Source organism: Brassica rapa, chromosome A09 (genome assembly GCF_000309985.2).
Source record: "Brassica rapa cultivar Chiifu-401-42 chromosome A09, CAAS_Brap_v3.01, whole genome shotgun sequence".
Classification (NCBI taxonomy): Eukaryota; Viridiplantae; Streptophyta; class Magnoliopsida; order Brassicales; family Brassicaceae; genus Brassica; species Brassica rapa.
This window is the reverse complement of record NC_024803.2, coordinates 7,062,062-7,075,290: the sequence shown is the minus strand read 5'-3', so window position 1 is coordinate 7,075,290 and position 13,229 is coordinate 7,062,062. Positions and strand designations below refer to the sequence as shown.

General features: G+C 38.2%; 2 protein-coding genes across 2 annotated transcripts; both read left to right on the top strand.

The window, feature by feature from the left end:
* Positions 1–2,532: 2,532 nt before the first annotated feature.
* LOC103837979 (profilin-4) lies at positions 2,533–4,449 on the top strand. Its single transcript, XM_009114380.3, has 3 exons — positions 2,533–3,030; positions 3,489–3,626; positions 4,090–4,449. Exons 1-3 carry the CDS (start codon positions 2,899–2,901, stop codon positions 4,222–4,224), a joined length of 405 nt encoding a protein of 134 aa, XP_009112628.1. The 5' UTR covers positions 2,533–2,898; the 3' UTR covers positions 4,225–4,449.
* A 221-nt stretch (positions 4,450–4,670) lies between these two features.
* LOC103837978 (3-oxoacyl-[acyl-carrier-protein] reductase FabG) lies at positions 4,671–5,873 on the top strand. The gene is made up of 2 exons (XM_009114379.3): positions 4,671–4,855; positions 4,940–5,873. Exons 1-2 carry the CDS (start codon positions 4,817–4,819, stop codon positions 5,762–5,764), a joined length of 864 nt encoding a protein of 287 aa, XP_009112627.1. The 5' UTR covers positions 4,671–4,816; the 3' UTR covers positions 5,765–5,873.
* The last annotated feature ends 7,356 nt before the right edge of the window (positions 5,874–13,229 follow it).

Sequence of the window (13,229 nt, the reverse complement as noted above, 5' to 3'; positions counted from 1 at the left end):
TCGGTATTCGTCAGAAAGTCGTCGGAAGTTCTAACGAAATTCCGACGAATTCTTTTTTTCCGACGAAATGATACCGACGAACTCCTTCGTCAGAAATTCGTCGGAATAGGCCTTTTCCGACGAATTTCCGACGATTTTGGCCATCAGAATCCCCCTGTTTTCTTGTAGTGTAATTTCATTTCGCAATGCCTCTAACCCGTCTGATCTAAGGATGAGCCTGGTCGAATGACCCATAAAAAAGGTTGGTTGCTAGTACACAATCCCCAAGCTATCTCCAAAACTTCCTTGGTTTCCATCTTAGCTACGGACCTACGGTTCCCACGCTTATGTATATGACTGACCTCGGTTTCTGCCTGTTTCAAGTTCTTGTTTCAGCCATGACACAGAAAAGTTCACTGACGAGCTTTTTGGTAAGGTGGCAAATTGAAAACCAGAAAAGTGTTGCAGAGAGTTTACTCTATTGTATTGTACTTGAACAACTGTAATTGAAAAACTAAGTTAAGAGCTTCTCCAAGTTGCATCATAGGAGTTACATGCCCTTGCGCTGGAACTGGGACTAACACTATCCTTCTCTTTGTTTCCTTTTTCTCCATTGCTTAATATCTCTCTCCCATTCCTTAATGACACAGGAAAACTCTAAACAAGTGATCCAAATATTTAATAAAATCCTAGTTGTGATAAAACAATTTACAATCTTCCAAAAGATGTCATTTAGTTATTCCTCATGTGACTACAACTTTCTTTTAGTGCAGTAACCATTCCACTAGCTAATGGTTTATTAGAAGGAAGGACATAACATTACCGTTTCTATTGTTTAAACCTATTGGCAAATTTGTGTTTGTTTTGGTTGGTATTGAGACACTTAACAAATGGTAGGTCTTGTTTTGAGATTTAGCTAACTGTTGAAATATCAAGAACTTGAAGTATATACAAATATAAAAGACTAAGGCCCTGTTCGTTTGCTCACCTAGGTGATCCATCTAGGTGAAGATGCAAATTAATGTTCGTTTAGTGCATTATAATGCTACATTCAGATGGATCACCCAGCTGAATTTTTAAAAATTCATCTCAAATTCTCACCCAAATGAAGGTAAGTCTTGATGGTGCATCTGGATGCAGATGCATCTAGTTCAGTCCAAAATAATAAATGACAAAAATGACCTTTTAAAATCAAAATATTATTTTCAAACCGTAAATTCTTTTTTTTTTTGCATATACATTTTTCCGCTATAACCAAAAAATGTATTTTCTCGCAAAACGGAAAAACACACTTTCCCGCCAAAACCGCAAGATGCATTTTTCCGCAAAAAAACATAAAACACACATTTTCATTAAAACACATTTTTCGGCTAAACCGGTAAAACCACACTTTTCGACCAAAACCCAAAAAACACATATTCCCGCCAAAACTCCAAAAGCATTTTCCGGCCAAAACCGCAAAAAAAAGCATTTTCCCGCCAAAACCGGAAACAACGCATTTTCTCGCCAAAACAAAAAAAAAACGCATTTTCTCGCCAAAACCGAAAAATACAATTTTCCCGCCAAAACTGGAAAACAGAAGTTTCCCGACAAAACCAGAAAACATAATTTTCCCACCGAAACCGGAAAAATGTATTTTCCCGCCAAAACCGGAAAAATGTATTTTCCCACTAAAATCAGAAAACGTATTTTCCCGCCAAAACCAGAAAAATGTATTTTCCCGCCAAAACCGAAAAAATGTATTTTCCCGCTAAAACCAGAAAAACGCATTTTCCCCCAAAACTGGAAAAATGTATTTTACCGCCAAAACCGGAAAATGAAATTTTACCCCCAAAACCGGAAAAACGCATTTCCCGCCAAAACAGGAAAACACATTTTCCCGCCAAAACCGGAAAATCGTATTTTTCTCGCCAAAACCGGAAAAACGCATTTTCCCGCCAAAACCGGAAAAGCGCATTTCCCGCCAAAACCGGAAAAATATATTTTCCCGCCAAAACCGGAAAAATGTATTTTCCCGCCAAAACTGGAAAAATGTATTTTCCCGCCAAAACTGGAAAAAATGTATTTTCCCGCCAAAATCGTGAAAAAAACTTTTCATGCAAAACACCTTTCCCGCCAAAACTTCAAAACACACTTTTTCCGTCCAAACCGCAAAAAACGTACTTTCCGCCAAACCCATAAAACGTATTTTTCCGCCAAAAACCATAAAATGCACTTTTTTGCGAAAAACACATATTTCCTCAAAAACCGCAAAAATATTTTCGGCCAAAACCGTAAAAATGCAATTTTTCCGCCGAAACGTAAAAAATTATATTTTAGTCATTTTATTAACAAGTCCACCTAGATGCAGATGAAAGTTAAAAAATGACAAGCAAACGAACATAGTTGCATTCAGATGATTCATTTGGATGCATGAACGAAATGAAGAAACGAACAACACCCAGATGGAGCATCTGGATAAGACATCTAGATGGACCATCTGGATGCATCTTCCAGATGTACAAACGAACAGGGCCTAACTCAAAAGTAAAACATTCTCTATGTCAAATTAATACTCAAAAGAGGTTGTTCAAGAGGGCACTATTACAAAATCATGGTCCTAATCGTTTCCTTAAATCCTTCTTGTTCGTTATAAATAGGAGGAAATTGGCAAGGACACTTGGCGTGAATGGAGTTAATGATTAACCTAGAACAAAGGCGAGACGTGAGCAGAATTAATTGAAATTTTATTAGGGGCTGAGAATATGTCTTTTGAGTCTAACGGTTCAGATTCATCTTGCGACATTCTTGTTAGGTCCCTATTTATCGAGAGAGGACAAAGTCCTCTCAGAGTTGAATTGCATTGCACGTACATACGTAAAGACCTTAAAAAAACGAACCGGGTAGAGAAAAAGGAAGAACAAGAAAGAGATCGAGATAATGTCGTGGCAAACTTACGTTGATGAGCATTTGATGTGCGATGTCGGTGACGGCCAAGGTCACCACCTCAGCTCTGCCGCTATCATCGGCCATGACGGTAGCGTTTGGGCTCAGAGCGCTAATTTTCCTCAGGCAATATCTCTTTCTCTCCTCCTTGATCATCCATGACTGCGTTCTTGAAGATTCATACTCGTAAAAAAAAAAAGATTCATACTCGTATTTTGTTAAACCTGGCCATATAACCGTTAAAACTTTTGTAGGCTCTGCGTAATTTTCTTAGTATATTAAAAAAATATTTTGTATTCGGTGTTTCAATGCTCTATATTGCATATGTTAAAAGATTGATATGAGGATCATGTTTTGGTTTGATTTTATTCTAATTTCTTTCCAACTGGAACGCAAATATTTTATTGGAGTTAGATACTTGTTTCCTAAGTTATTTCCACTATTTTATACATAAATAGATCACCTTTGTGATTTCTACATTTTTTCTGACTGGTTATGTATAAATGCAACTGAGTTTCTAATTTTGGATATGGTTAAACGTTTAGTTCCAAAAGAATATATAATGATTCATTCTCTTCAAACAGTTCAAGCCTCAAGAGATGACAGATATCATGAAAGATTTCGATGAGCCTGGTCACCTCGCTCCCACAGGCTTATTCCTCGCAGGACTTAAGTATATGGTTATCCAAGGCGAGCCTGGTGCAGTCATCCGTGGCAAAAAGGTATGATAATGAGATTTTTTAGATTAACGGTTCAGTGTTTGTTTTAGCATATTCTGAAATTATGAAAAGCTTTAAATATATTTCTTTCCAAAAAGCTTTAAAATTCCTTTTAAAAAACATTTTTTTCTCATGAGTTTGATGTGCAATGTTCTACTTTTTATATACAAGCTCACAACTTCAAATATTTAAGAAAATTTTCCGTTTCCCTTTGAGTTTGGCGCTTTTACTTTTTTTTTTTTAAATGATGAAGCTTGAAACTTATTATATATTGTAAAAATGCAAAAAAAGTTCCATCAAACATAAACGCATAAAAAACATTTGAATTCATGCCTATTAGGAGAATCAACTCTTGCAAAGATGGTTATGTAATCACTTGATATCTGATGTTAAGAATCTAGTTTTCAAACTCAAAGCCGTTATTAACAATTGATATTTGTGGGATTCTTATTAAAAACTTGTGCAGGGGGCTGGAGGAATCACAATCAAGAAGACAGGACAATCAATGGTGTTTGGTCTGTATGAAGAACCAGTGACTCCAGGACAATGTAACATGGTCGTTGAGAGGTTGGGTGATTACTTGGTCGAACAGGATCTCTGAAACCTTCTTGAATGATATATTGCTGTTGTTCCAATCCTTTAAACCATTGTTTTCACTTTTATTTTTTGGCTGGGTGCATGAGTTTTTATGTTTTCCTAATTTAATTTTTGCCGTTTCTACTTTAGCAAAGTTTAAACAAATGTGAAACCTTACTCTTTTTCATGGTTTCCTAATTAAATTTGTTTGTTTTGGTTTAACTTTATCGTAACATGTAAATTGCGCATATATACTCATGTGGTTCTGACTAATATGTATTTTCTTTTGCTACTTATAAAATTCAGACTGGAAAAATATTATATGAATAATAAAAGGCTTATTTTTGCTTGGAAAACATCGAAAATATTAGTTGTTAATAAGGAAAAAGATGAAGATATACATTGAAAAATTATACAACCTAATTTGTTTGGTGGCCCCACGGATCCAAACCATGCACAGACAAACAGATAAAACAGCTAACTATAAGACAAGTAAGTCTCCCTAGATACAGAGTTACATTGCCACGTTAAATTGTCGTTTTGGTAACGGAGAAGGCTTTACTAAGGTGTGTTATGTGTTTCACCGTCTCAACTAAAAACACACACACACAAGCAATATGAGCAATCCTCAAACTGTGAGATACATCTTTACTGAGGTGTGTACGTACATTGATTTTGTCTTTTAATATGTGGCTTGTGTAATCTTTTTGATCGTGTGATTTATGGTCCATCTGAAGCAGGTGTTGACGAAGCTGGAGCCATGGCGTGACCTCAAAGACAAAGTGGTTCTTGTGACAGGAGCTTCCTCTGGTATAGGAAAAGAGATCTGTCTTGATTTGGGCAAAGCTGGTTGTAAGATTATCGCAGCAGCACGTCGTGTCGACCGCCTCAACTCTCTCTGCTCCGACATCAACAGCTTCGGCTCAACCGGAACACAAGCCACAGCTCTCGAGTTCGACGTGGCATCGGATGCAGCCACCATTCGAAAAGCGGTTAAGGAAGCTTGGGAAGTATTTGGAAAGATCGATGTGCTGATCAACAATGCCGGAATCAGAGGCAATGTCAAGTCGAGTTTGGATTTGTCGGAGGACGAGTGGGACAAAGTGTTCAGGACCAACTTAACCGGACCATGGTTAGTCTCCAAATACGTCTGTATTTTAATGCGTGACGCTAAACAAGGTGGCTCGGTGATTAACATATCTTCCATGGCTGGGGTTCACCGTGGTATGCTGCCTGGTGCAGTCGCTTATGCTTGTTCCAAAGGCGGAGTTGACATAATGACGAGGATGATGGCTATTGAGTTAGGTGTTTACAAGATCAGAGTGAACTCTATTGCGCCGGGGCTGTTCAAGTCAGAGATCACACAAGGTCTTATGCAGAAAGAGTGGCTCAAGAAGGTGAACGAGCGGACAGTCCCCTTAAAGATGCAACAGACCGTGGATCCGGGGGTTACCTCTCTCGTTCGGTATCTCATTCATGACTCTGCTGAATATGTCTCTGGCAATACATATATTGTTGATTCCGGAGCTTCATTACCCGGTCTGCCTATTTTTTCTTCTCTTTGAACCTTTAATCTTGTGTGTTATAAGCAATAATAAGTGAATACTTTTACCAAAAATAAAATAGTAATCTTAAATTTTTTACCAAAAATAAATAAAATAATAAGTGAATACATTTACACATTCTCCGCCTACTTTTTGAGTACTATCAACCTTGGTCGCATAGGTTTTCTTATAATTCGTGTGACTCCCATGAATCACTAGTTAGAGACTTAGAGATGAAAATCATTTCCGTCATTGATGGGAGTCCCAGACTCTTCTGAATATGTCTCTGGAATGTATGTTTTCTGTTGGCTTTAGTCTAAGAGTTCTTATAACTCATGCTTTGTATCTCTTCATGTGTATCACTCTAGTTTTTTTTTTTTTTGTTCACAGTGTATCACTCTAGTTTGAATCAATGAATTCTTTAGTGAAAAAAGGTCTTAACATTTACACCAACAAAAAAAAAGACACAATGATTGATATTAATATTTACACACAAAAAACACTATGACTGATTATTGAATATGATGGCCAGATTTAAGTGCAATGTTGGTGATATGCCCTGGAGGGTCTATGTGAGGAAGAGAAAGAAGCAGCAGGAAGAAGGAAGAAGAGAAAGAAGCAGCAGGAAGAAGGAAGAAGAGAAGAGGAGACTGCTGACGTGGAAGAGGTTGTTACGAGTTAGTTACGATCGTTTAAAGGAATGTACTTGGGCCTCAAGTATATAAGAGGACCCATGGTCATTTAGAGTTCGTGTGGATTTTGTATGGGCTTGACTCTGAGAAGAGCAAGATTGTATTCTGGCTTAGTACTCGAATTGTGAGACTAAGAGAGGGAGGTTGGGCGGATCTTAATCAAAATATACTTCAGTTCTAACAAATTGGTGCGTTTTGAGCGTTCTGGATCGTGAAACTTCGCGACGATGACGAAGAAGACGAAAGACGCCGGTGATAGTCAATCGGAGCCGTTGGTGACGATAGAGGGGTTATCGTCGACGTTACAGGAGCACACAGCAGCTCAGGTAGAGACGAATCGGAGATTTACGGAGTCGTTCATTGAGCTGGAGAAGAATGCGAAGGCGATGGAATCGCGAATCGAGAAGTCGTTAGAAGCGAAGATCGAAGCATGTTATGAGAAAATGTGTGATCGGTTGGAGAAGAAATTGTCGAAGAGTATCGAGATCGGCGATGATTCACCTCCTCCTTATCGTCATCCTAACTACCAGGTTCATCACTCCAACATGGAACCAGGCCGTAGTGTTAGGAATGAGGAAACGGTAGATCGGAGCTTCGTAGTGGGGAATAGAGATAAAATGTTGAAGAGAGTAGAACTACCGGTGTTTGACGGTGAAGATGCGTATGGATGGTTCGCGTTAGCGGAGAGGTACTTCAGGATTGCAGGTTTTGATGAGAGATCGAAGCTTGATGTAGTTTCGGTGAGTCTGGTGGGAGATGTTCTGAGTTGGTTTAACAGTGAGACACACCGGCGAGGATTTCGAAGTTGGAAGGAGTTTAAAGAGAAACTAATATCAAGGTTCAGCAAAGAGAAACTGAGGGACCCAAGTCAGCCTTTCTTTGCAGTAAAGCAAACAGGGACAGTGGCTCAATACATTCATGTGTTTGAGGATTTGTCAACACAGGTGACGGGGTTAACAGAGACGCAGTTAGAAGGCATATTCATGAATGGGTTGCAACCAGCAATGAGGGAAGTGGTGAATATGTCTAAACCAGTTGACTTGGCTGAGATGATATCTACTGCGTATCAGATGGAGGATAGTGTATTGTATAAAGTGGTGTGCCGAGAAAAGCAGCAAGATTCAAGAAATACATTGCGTGCAAGCAGTTCTAAAAACTCGACACAACGAAGTTCAACGGGGTGGAGTTATAAACCGGCTCCGGAAAAACAGGTGGAGACGGTACAGCAGAGGCCGCAAGTACGATTGACAGAAGCTCAAATTGCGGAGAAGAAGAGATTGGGTTTATGTTTCACCTGCGATGATAAATGGTCAAGGCAACACTGGTGTCAGAACAGATCGTTACAGGTGTTGACAGTGATCAATGGAATTGAAATGGAAATTTTGGATCAGTCTTTGATCGAAATTGATGATGAGGTCGATGGAACAGAGACAGCAATGATGGGCCTATCACTCAATTCCTTTCTGGGGCTTTCATCACCAACGACAACAAAGCTTCTGGGTTATTTGAAGAAAAATAAGGTGATAGTGATGATAGATAGTGGTGCGACACACAACTTCATTTCTCCAGCCACGGTGCAAAGAAACAAGTTAAGCACAACAATAAATCCTAATTTGAGTGTGTTGCTTGGCACTGGCATTTCAGTTCAAGGCACAGGGGTCTGTAGCAATGTGGAGTTGTCACTTCCAGAGATGTCTTTCCAAGCTGACTTTATAGTTTTGGAATTAGGAAACGTTGACGTTATCTTGGGAGTGCAGTGGTTGAGAACGTTGGGTACTTGCGTTGTAGATTGGGAGAAGAATGAATGGTCATTCTGCTACCAAGGTAAACAGGTGTTGCTAAGAGGTGATCCTTCTCTACATGGGAACGTCTCTTTAAAAACCTTTTCACCTGAAAGGAAGGTACAAAAGAAGGGAATTTCAATGGAGGTTAAGAGTGTAGAGAAAATGACTGAAACAGAAGAGATGATACCTTCGGTAGTGGCTCAGACGCTACAACAGTATGAAGCGGTTTTTCAGAAACCAAAAGGTTTACCACCATTGAGGGGGAGAGAACATTCGATTGTCTTACAAGACAATTCGAAGCCTATAAGCGTCAGACCTTACAGGTATCCCCATGCTCATAAAGAGATCATGGAAGTGCTGGTGCGAGAGATGTTAGAAGAAGGGCTGATTCGACCAAGTACTAGCCCATATTCCAGTCCGGTCTTACTGGTTAAGAAAAAAGACAAGTCACACCGTTTTTGCGTGGACTATAGGGCGGTGAACAGAGCCACAATTCAGGACAAGTATCCCATACCAATGATTGATCAGCTATTGGATGAGTTACACGGAGCTAAGTGGTTTACGAAGCTGGATCTGCGATCAGGTTATCATCAGATAAGGATGCAGGAGAGTGACATTGAGAAAACTGCGTTCCGCACCCATGACAGTCATTACGAATTTCTGGTGATGCCATTTGGACTTACCAACGTACCTGCGACGTTCCAAGCTTTGATGAATGACGTTTTCAGGAAGTTCTTGCGGAAATTTGTTTTAGTGTTCTTCGACGATATACTGATATATAGTTATACGTTGGAAGAGCATGTGAAGCACATAGAGATGGTGCTGGATGTGTTTGTGGAACAGAAGCTATTTGCGAACAGGAAGAAGTGTGCATTTGCTCAGAAGCAGGTGGAATATCTGGGTCATGTGATCTCGAGTGCAGGAGTATCCACAGACAATCAGAAGATTGAAGCAGTTCAGAAGTGGCCAATACCGAAGGCAGTGAAGGATCTACGCGGATTCTTGGGGTTAACGGGTTACTATAGAAAGTTCGTGCAACACTATGGATGTATTGCTAAGCCTCTCACTGAACTATTGAAGAAGGAACAGTTTTTATGGTCGACATTAGCGCTGGCCGCGTTTGAGGAACTGAAGAGAGCAATGGTATCAGCGCCGGTACTCGCTTTACCCGATTTTACAAAGCTGTTCATAGTGGAATCTGATGCGTCTGGGTTTGGTTTGGGAGCAGTCCTAATGCAAGATGGTCATCCTATTGCATTCTTCAGTAGGGGGTTGACCAGTAAGGAGCAACAGAAACCTATATACGAGCGCGAATTGATGGCAATTGTACTGTCTATACAGAAGTGGAGGCACTATTTGCTGGGAAGGAGGTTTGTAGTGAGAACAGATCAGCAAAGTCTTAAATATCTTTTGGAGCAGCGAGAGATTACACTGGACTATCAGAGATGGCTAACAAGGATCTTGGGTTATGAGTTCGATATTGAGTACAAGGTAGGGAGCGAAAACAAAGTGGCAGATGGCTTATCTCGTATCGATCACGCCACTAAAGCAGAAGGGGTCACAGTTGATTTGTTGGCATTGACAGTTCCTTCGGCTTTGCAATTACAAGATCTATATGCGGAGGTTGATAATGATGTGGAGATACAACAATTGGTTGCGAAGTTGGCAGTGGGGAAGGAAGTAAAATGCGGGTTTTCTTTGACGAATGGTCGTTTGTTTTATAAACAACGTCTCGTCTTTTCGTCAACGTCAGCCTTTATTCCACTAATTCTACAGGAATCTCATGACAGTGTTATGGGAGGTCATGCAGGCGTGTTAAGGACGTTACAACGAGTGAAGCTAAGTTTCTATTGGTCCAAAATGCGGAAGAGAGTACAAGAGTATGTCGCCGCCTGTGCAATATGCCAGACACACAAGTACTCAACGCTTTCTCCTGCTGGTTTGTTGCAGCCAATAGAATTACCAAATCAGATTTGGGAGGATGTAGCGATGGACTTTATAGAAGGGTTGCCTACATCACAAGGAGTGAATGTCATACTGGTGGTGGTCGATAGGTTGAGCAAGTATGGTCATTTCCTGACTTTGAAACACCCCTTTACTGCAATGGATGTCGCGCATAAGTTTGGTACAGAGGTTATTCGTTTGCACGGGTTTCCTAAGTCGATTATTTCAGACAGAGATAAGATTTTCTTGAGCAAATTCTGGAAGGAATGCTTTCGCATGGCGGGCACAAGATTGAGGTTTAGCACTGCTTTCCACCCTCAGACAGATGGTCAAACTGAGGTGTTAAATCGCTGTGTGGAAACGTATTTGCGCTGTTTTGCTTCGTCACACCCGAAGACTTGGTCCAAGTTCCTTCCATGGGCAGAACTGTGGTATAACACAGCATATCATACGGCTTTGAAGTGTACTCCGTTTCAGTTGGTTTACGGACGAGAACCTTCGACATTATTACCGTATGAACAGGGTGCAAGTTCGAACTTTGAGGTTGATGCAATGTTGAAGGAACGTGACGCGATGCTGGGGTCTATTAAACAGAATTTACTCAGAGCCCAAGCTCACATGAAGAATAATGCTGATAAGCATCGTCGTGAGTTGGAGTTAGCAGTGGGTTCGATGGTGTATTTGAAATTACGGCCCTATCGACAACAATCAGTCAGTCAGCATCTGTTTCAGTAGTTAGCAGCGAGATTTTATGGCCCTTTTGAAGTTTTGTCGAGGATTGGGAAGGTTGCGTACAAGTTGAAGTTACCAGGTCATTCCAAGATTCACCCGGTTTTTCACATATCTCAGTTGAAACCTGTGATTGGGAGTCCAGAGTTAGCTGTGCCTCTACCTCCGGACAGCACAAAAGAGATTGTGGTGGAACCAGAGGATGTGGTTGATCATCGTTATGACGAAGATGGGTTTATGGAGGTGTTGATCCGTTGGCGTCATTTACCTGCGCATGAGACTTCGTGGCTTAAAGCAAGAGAGGTGAAGCATCAGTTTCCTTCTTTCTCACTTGAGGACAAGCTGAGTCTCGCCAATAGGGGTATTGATATGCCCTGGAGGGTCTATGTGAGGAAGAGAAAGAAGCAGCAGGAAGAAGGAAGAAGAGAAGAGGAGACTGCTGACGTGGAAGAGGTTGTTACGAGTTAGTTACGATCGTTTAAAGGAATGTACTTGGGCCTCAAGTATATAAGAGGACCCATGGTCATTTAGAGTTCGTGTGGATTTTGTATGGGCTTGACTCTGAGAAGAGCAAGATTGTATTCTGGCTTAGTACTCGAATTGTGAGACTAAGAGAGGGAGGTTGGGCGGATCTTAATCAAAATATACTTCAGTTCTAACAGTTGGGTATAACATGCAGTTGAGATCTGTAGAGAATGTCCACTCTGTAGAGAACAAATGATGGCACATTCTGGCATCCCTCAACTTCCCTTTTAAATAAATTTATAGATTTTTATTAAAATATGTATAATTTAATCATATTAATATGCTGTTTTGATCAATTTTGTAGATATACTATGTTTTGGTATTATGTTAATATAAACGAAAACAAGGCAAAATCAAATATTCATTAGCTTGATAATCTTTTATTTAACTGGTTAATTAGTATTTGTGTTCTATCTGTTTGTAAATTTCATCATTAAATTATTGTCGAAAAGTGATGTGAAGTTTTTTTTATTGATTCGTTATTAATAGTTGGATTTATATATATGATATTATTTGGTATATATTATTTCTGAAATATCTTGTTAATTTTAAATAACCATTTTTTGATATATCTTATTGTACTATAATTGTCTATGAGCATCTTCGCCCTACTCTATATTTTACTTTTTAAAGTAATGTTTTTATTTTTTTTTCATCATTCCATTTCTCATTTCATTTTTTTTCAAATTTGGAGTAAAATATGGAGTGAGGTTGGAGATGCCTTAAGCTGTATAGTTATCTTTGTAAAATGATTCTATTCTCCATTTCTCATTCCCATTGCATGATTTTAATTTGTTTTTATTTATATATATATTTTTTTGTACATTCAATAATTAATAGAGATTCCTCAACTTATTAATTTATTTATGTATCTTATGTGTATCCTCCGCTTCCCTACTAATCTATACTATTATTTGCAAAGTAAAATTTTTGCAACGGAACTCTCACGTTAAAAGTTAGAGCGGTTAATATCGTTTATACCCTTAATGAATAATTATATACAAAAGTCAAAAGATAAAAACGAATTTCAAATCAAGCTGATTAAAAAGTGATTAAAATTAATAATAAATCGTTTATACCCTTAATGAATAAATGATATAAATTAGTCAAAAATAAAAACAAATTTAAAATATATCTAATTAAATAAGTGATTAAAATTAATAATAATAATAATTATCTAAACTATAAATAATAATAAAAAAAAAATTTCTATTGATACTATTATATTTATATATTTATATTAGATAATTGACTATAAATAAATATAATAAATTTTTCAAAAATAAAAAAATGTTTTGCTTTTGGAGAAAAACACCTTTAAACTTCAAATATAGAGTTTCGGAAACTTCAAAATAAAGTTTCTTTTTGGAGATGCTCTAACATATACCATTTTGTGAGAAAAAAAAGAGTCTCAAATTACTAACATACTAGATTCTGACCCGCCCTAAAGGGCGGAGATTGATTTGTCAAATTTTAATTTTAATATATGTTATATATAATATGTGAATATAATATTATATATATTTTTGTGTAATATATATATATATTTGTTTGAGTTTTTTGATAAATTTTTTATTCAAGATAGTTATAGTAGAATTAATCAAATCTAATATTATTATGAATTGAATAATAATATGATGACCCACGTACTTATAGTAGATTTGATCAAAGTTAATTTAAAAATATAAATATAGGTTTATATAAATTATGATTTGATCAAATCAAATATATTTTCGTATCTAGATGAGAACCCACGTTTATATATCACTTTTACATGTTGTGATATGATGCATGTGAAGAGTAAATATATGA

Coding starts and splice junctions, on each gene's coding strand:
- LOC103837979 (XM_009114380.3), top strand. CDS start 2,899: ATGTCGTGGCAAACTTACGTTGATGAGCATTTGATGTGCGATGTCGGT. Junction 3,031..3,488: donor AGAGCGCTAATTTTCCTCAG/GCAATATCTCTT, acceptor CTCTTCAAACAG/TTCAAGCCTCAAGAGATGAC. Junction 3,627..4,089: donor CAGTCATCCGTGGCAAAAAG/GTATGATAATGA, acceptor AAACTTGTGCAG/GGGGCTGGAGGAATCACAAT.
- LOC103837978 (XM_009114379.3), top strand. CDS start 4,817: ATGAGCAATCCTCAAACTGTGAGATACATCTTTACTGAG. Junction 4,856..4,939: donor TGAGATACATCTTTACTGAG/GTGTGTACGTAC, acceptor CATCTGAAGCAG/GTGTTGACGAAGCTGGAGCC.